This window comes from Lineus longissimus, chromosome 16, assembly GCF_910592395.1.
Source record: "Lineus longissimus chromosome 16, tnLinLong1.2, whole genome shotgun sequence".
NCBI lineage: Eukaryota > Metazoa > Nemertea > Pilidiophora > Heteronemertea > Lineidae > Lineus > Lineus longissimus.
In genome coordinates, this window is record NC_088323.1 from 1,287,048 (window position 1) to 1,293,559 (window position 6,512).

Consider the following 6,512-nt stretch of genomic DNA (forward strand, 5'->3'; position numbering starts at 1 on the left):
TCAACTGAGTACCATTGACCAGAACGACATGAAAAACACTGTGCAAGCGGGAATGTCACAAGGTGTTGTGATGTAGTACGTTCTGCCACATTAGGTGAAACCTTTTAATAGCTAATGAACTTTTGATTAGTTTGACAACACAATTATAGATAATTATTGAGGATGACCAAACTATTAATTTCCTGATTATTTTTGTTGTGTAGTTCCCCTTGGTCATAAAATGTACTTACTGTATATGATAGGATTAGAGCACCATGCTCATTAATAAAAGCAGTCATCAATGTATCTATGAATAAACTACAATGCTAATTCATTGAAATGGTATTTGAGATGCACTGACATATTCTGAGAAAGACTGGGCTATATACCACCAGTTAGCAGCTCTTTTTATATGAGGAAGAGACCCCGTAAATACAAAATATCTATTTTCAGCCCAAACTGATCTTCTCAAGACATCGTGCTATATTTGACCTCATTGTTTATGTCCGTAGTAATTGATACCAAACTGTATATAGTTCAGAAGGCGACGAGGATAAACGTAAATGAATAGCCTGTTCTTGCCACACCTGATCCTTCTTATATGACTTTGTTATTAGTTTGTTAGTTGGCCATGTACGGCCTACGGCTGAACATCCACAATCTCGCTCTTATCGTTACATTGATAGTGATAGTCTATAGCTAATCCCGGAGCTAATCGGCCGAGACACGATGAGCTATAATAACCAAATCACGACTGGTCCCTTTGCCCCTCTTCTTGTCCAAATATACCGGTAACAAAAGTATCAAGTACACCCAGCAGAAAGAACGGACCGGCATTAGAGAGGACTGGCCTCACAATACCTCATCCTATCCGGAAGGCCTAAAACAGATCTACTCGGGCATGCATCACGGCTGCCAGCTGCCATGGCGCCCCTACGACCTTAGGTCATCGGTCTTAGTAGTACTAGTAGTAGTAGTAGTAGTAGTAGTAGTAGTAGTAATAGTAGTAGTAGTAGTAGTAGTAGTAGTAGTAATAGTAGTAGTAGTAGTAGTAGTAGTAGTAGTAGTAATAGTAGTAGTAGTAATAGTAGTAGTAGTAGTAGTAGTAGTAGTAATAGTAGTAGTAGTAATAGTAGTAGTAGTAGTAGTAGTAGTAGTAGTAGTAGTAATAGTAGTAGTAGTAGTAGTAGTAGTAGTAGTAGTAGTAGTAGTAGTACAAGTAGTACTAGTAGTAGCAGGGAGAGCGAGGTAAAGTGATCATGCGAGTCTTCCATATGCGTGAGGTCTGTTTACAACAGGGCCTATAACCTTGCGACATGATGTCATCACCATGCTCCTTGTACACCACGTCACCTCTCAAACAGAAAATCGGGAATGTCACATTTTGGCTTACATCTCCATATTTATTAGACTTAGTCTGAAGTTGAAGTAAAATGACCCATCACCCTAGTAGTCCTGGATACAACAACACAAACGAATACCAAATACGCCTATTATCCGAAAGATTGGTTTCATATTTGATTATCGAGCGTCAATGGTACAGGAACCAGGACAAGAGACCTGTCTGATCTCATCGCAATGGAAATGATATTCATTACGACTAATTGAAGTGTCAAACGGTCCGCCTGGATGCAAATAAGTCAATGATCAGGTGGAGGCGATTGATTGCCTGCTCCCTGAGAGCAGGGATGGGGTCGCAGGTGTCAATGAGGGTATCATGAATTCAAGGCAACTGGAGCAGAAGGATTTTACCATAGTTTTGAACGTTTGTGCAATGAGCAAAGAGACAAAAACGAAGAATGCACATCACCAAATACCGTTGTCGATTGCACATCGCAATAGCAATCCTCCAGAAAAAAAAAACCCACGTGCCTGAACTGTGACTTGATATGGAGTGTCTCCATCTTCGAAGCAGCAGAAACATCATTGGATGGATGATATGACATGATATGACATGATCATCAAAACACAGATACCTTTTCCGTTTTCAGTATGAAATATTTTATTAACAAAAACAACGACAACTGAAATACTAGTATTAGCAACACTTTGCTCTGGCAAAACGTTGTTCTCAAAGTGAACAACTTCAGTGCCTCTTTGAGATAATGTCTTAGAGCTATGAATACCTGCTCTTAACATCATAGTTAATAGTGCGTACAGAGCCCTCTATAGGGCAGAGAGCTTATTTCATTGTAGAGTTGTCACATCTTCGTTTCCTGTTTCTGTTATTGGCGTGGCAGTGAGTTCTTTCTGCTCGGTAAGAGCCCTTGGCTCGTGGGGGAAGACGACAAAGGAAACACCCTGCAACGAAAACATCATCGAAACAAAATTAGGGACAAGTTTTCTGAAATACTTGTATATCTAAACTTTCGGTAGAAACGAACTGGGAACTGCTTCGTGTTTTGGCCAAATTTTTCAGAATAGTAGTTGAGTGTGCATCAAAAAGGCAAATGATTGGAAATTATAGTGTCTTTACAACGTTCTGGCCAAAGGTACGTAGTTGAATGTGACCATATCACATTTGCCAAAAGATAGTGGTGTTGCACAACACTAGAGTATACTTAGGGTAGGCCTGACCAATGCTCTTTTTCCCAGTGTCAACTAAATCTGGTAAACTATGACACCGGCTGCCAAGGGCTGTGTAATATATTATTATTTGTGATACACTATCATTGATCTATCTGAAAAACACTTCAAATCAATTACATGGCCTGCTAACCATAAATTTGCAACTCAAGAAGTCAAAATCACCTGATGCCCTGCAGCCCTGACAAACTTCTGGTTGGCCGTGAGAGTAATCGCCTGGAGGTTGTCGCCAGTACCAAAAATCACCTGCAGACATGGAAAGGAAATGGCCAATTAGGTTGATTGTTGAATAAAGTTTCATCAGTCATTGACCGTCATGTGGAATGATGACATTGGACTGGACCAGGCTTGGTGGTCGGTTGAAGGTTAGCCCATTCTACTTCTGAGAAACTCCCAAGCAAGACCTTATTTGCAACACCTAGAATATGGCATGCATAGGCCACCCGGCAAGCCAACTACCAAATTTGTTCTAGTTGTTTTTTTTAAAGATTGTCACTTGTAATCAACAGTCAGGGACAGGTTGTTCACAACAAATTAGGTCACTAGTCTGCTCACCATGGCGACATCTCCTTCAAGCTCATCAGACCTAACCAAACACTGAAACCATGTTAGGGAATGACTTGATTAAACAGGGCCCAGATTTAAAACAATTTTTCGTTGGTAACCTTAGCTCTTTCATTGACATGTGCTGTGGCTTGTAACTTCTGGGATTTCTCGGACAAGCTATCATGAACCACCTCCACTGTCTTCAGAAGGTGATCAGCTCGTCTTCTCTCATTTGGGCCACCAACGGTCTTCAGAATTTTCAGGAAATCGCCGATGGCTGTCTCACAAGCATAGCACTCTTTATCTGAAAATATTGATTTTATACGATATTGAATCCAATCGCGTTATGAATGTATTATTCTATCTTAATACTTTATTTAGTAGGAGGCCAGTTGTTAGATAACCCGTAAGCACACAACGTGTTGGCATGTTGCTAATGAACAATATGTACATGGAAGGAGATATTTGAACACATTTTCACCATCACTACTTTCGTTACCTTTGATGAACTCTAACAGTTTAGGCAGTAATGGTCTCTCCCTCTCCTGCCGAGCTTGGTCAGTCAGGATCTGCTCCTTGAAGACAAAGTCACATCCACCATGGGTCAGGTTAGACACCATACATATAAGCGTGGTGATGTCAAAATTTACTTTCCTGATCACAGGTGGAGCTGGCAGCAACGATGGCAATGTCAATGGAAGCCCTGTTGACATTTGAGCACCGGTATGACAACTGATATTTGGCCATGATGATGCGTTGTCCTTTTCTCTGTTTTGTTCATGGTACTGGTCCTCGTCCTCTTCGCATAAAGACGCACCTAATCGCAAAATAATCTGCTTCATACTATGCGAGAATTCCTTCTCGTCAAAACTAGCCAGAGTAATTGGAGACATAGCAGGTTTAGAAGCAGCCACACCTGAAGAGACGGAAGCACCATCATTTAACACAGAGCAGCTTGAATCAGCCCCAGAGGTTACAGTTGTAACACTCACACTAACCGAGGTCGACAAACCACCAACATCTCCCTTTTCATTGTTGTCACTTTCTGTATCTGTCAACTTCTTGTAAGAACCACGCTTTTGACTTTCTACAATAGCACTAGTTTCCATGTCTAAATCACAACCTTCATCAGAATTTTCTTCTCCTTCAAAACAATCGCTATCATTTCCCAAATCACTCTCATCCCCCAACTGTTCAAAAACCTCTACGCCAGCATCCAGCCTTTCCCCGTGAACCAGGATGCCACGTTCCTCGAGTTCCTTAGCAATGGGGGCAGTCACACCAGAAATAAACAAAAATACAACCTTTGGAGGAATGTATTTTACTAAATTCTGCTTTGCATATTGCATGTACTCGTCAGCTTGATCAACGATGTTTCTCTGGCCAAATTGCCCATGACCTAAAGTATAAGTTTAGGAAAATAGTAATCAGACGATATCACAGAACTTCTTAATACAGGACCCCAAGTTAAGCAAAACCAGAGACCTCTTTACATAGATTCATCTCCAAGCAAGACTCCAGATGGCATTAAAGTGCTGTTTCACCCTTCAAGAGCTCAACAAGACATCGCAGAACAGCTCTCTAGACTAGTAAGCAACGTAGAACGCAGATGTCCATACCATGCAAATGCTCGGTCGATTCATCATCAGGCACATCTCTAGATGACCTAGGTTGAGCATAGGTTGAGCATGTTTCAAACTGAAGAATAGAGGAATGCATACCACTCTAAGGACCACAATTGGCCATGATGACTTACCTGCCCATGCATTATGAAGGCCCTGAGCTTTCCTTGCGATGACTTTGACCCAGCAACTACCGTTCTGACACACAACATCCACCAAAACAGAGTTGGCATCAGCCTTGTTACAAACAAAGCTGAAGAGAAGAGATTAATGAAATATCTAGCATCCATACAAACCTTAACTCAAATTTCAAAGAGGCCATGAGATTGTTAATAAAACCATCACATCATCATCCTTTCTTTTTAAGCTAAGAGCCATTTTCACCAGACACGTACAATTGCTTTAATTCTGGTGGGTTGGTAAAAGTGAGTCAAAATTTTCAACCAGTTTGTGTTTTCATATTATTCTGGCCAAAGGCTCTTAGTTGAACTCAGGAATGTGACCAAATCACATTTACCGAAAGATTGTGGTGTTGCACAACACTACATTACCCTTAGGGTACTAACCAATGATCTTTCATTGTGTCAACTAAAGTCGATCAACTGTGACATCGGCTGTCAAGGACAGTGCAACATTGCATTTTGTGATCACACTATTAGAGTTGAGTTACAAGAGGACAACCAAGTTCCTTTGGCCAAGCCTACCTGAAAACACCATAAACTAGAAAATGCGCAGTTTCTTAATTTATTTGACAGGGATGAGCCTACTTACCCTTTGTCCATGTGATGGTAAGGCTGCAAGATGTGTGTCACATGTGGTAGGGTCTCAGCTGCAAGAAGGGTTCCATGTAACTGAGTCAGATTACTGCTCCTGACATGGCTTTCACTGACATCTTTCCTTGTTTTTAACTGTAGGAAGAAATCAGGATGCCATCCATCAGTTACACTCTGATTATAAACACCACCACCACTGAATACCATCCCGTGCCATCAATTTTCTAAAGCTGAAAGGATTTTCAGAAAGAGCCCGAATGGACCTTTTTATTGAATCAGTTTCCTTCGTGACTTTCTTCCAGTTCATTATTCTGAACTGAAATAATGATGAAGCTAACTGCACGTGTTGATCACGCTAATTTAGCTTCTGGTCTAGCAACCTTGACAGGTGACGTTTGCCTGTTTTATTCCTTGTTCCCAACTTTTTATTTGTCAACTAAGCCGAGGACTAGTTGGCTACCCTCACTCACAGCATGAGCTTGACACGAGAAGATTTAAAAGGTTACATGCAGTGTGAAAAAAGTGTTACTAAAGCCATTAGCTGGTAACCCAGGTGGGCCCACAAAAATAGCATCTAATGTGAGCAGTACCAATCAATCTGGCTATGATGGATTACCAGCAAGATAACACGCTCCACGGTACATGTCATCGTGCCAATATAATTGATGAATAGTTCAATTATTTTCTCTTCATTCAGCTGAACCCATCTGGAGGATCTTGCTGACAACCCACAGTGGGATTTCCTGTGAAATATTTCAGGAATAAATTTCTTTACGGATTTTAAACCAAGGAGAAGAGATATATAGTGAATGGTAGTGACGTGACGAAACATAATTAAATCAATTCAAGCAATATGAGTCAAGTTAATCAAAACAAGACTTTATAGGATGGTTGTGTGGTAACTTTAGTGGTATTTCAAATCTGCATACTATATGTCCCTCAAGGGCAATCTCTTACACCACCAATACTATAGGTGTACTTGTTTGACCTTCGTGAATAATTGATG

General features: G+C 40.8%; 1 protein-coding gene across 1 annotated transcript in view; it reads right to left on the minus strand.

Moving 5' to 3' along the window:
- Nucleotides 1-1,992: 1,992 nt before the first annotated feature.
- The window catches only part of LOC135500403 (UPF0415 protein C7orf25 homolog), a 30,131-nt gene continuing 25,611 nt past the window's right edge, over nucleotides 1,993-6,512 (minus strand). The window contains exons 3-8 of the mRNA XM_064791857.1: nucleotides 5,505-5,641; nucleotides 4,868-4,986; nucleotides 3,611-4,510; nucleotides 3,231-3,415; nucleotides 2,731-2,811; nucleotides 1,993-2,280 (exon numbers count right to left, since the gene is read on the minus strand). Coding sequence (XP_064647927.1) covers nucleotides 2,167-2,280; nucleotides 2,731-2,811; nucleotides 3,231-3,415; nucleotides 3,611-4,510; nucleotides 4,868-4,986; nucleotides 5,505-5,641 — 1,536 coding nt within the window. The 3' untranslated portion in view covers nucleotides 1,993-2,166. The remainder of the gene's footprint in view (nucleotides 2,281-2,730; nucleotides 2,812-3,230; nucleotides 3,416-3,610; nucleotides 4,511-4,867; nucleotides 4,987-5,504; nucleotides 5,642-6,512) is intronic.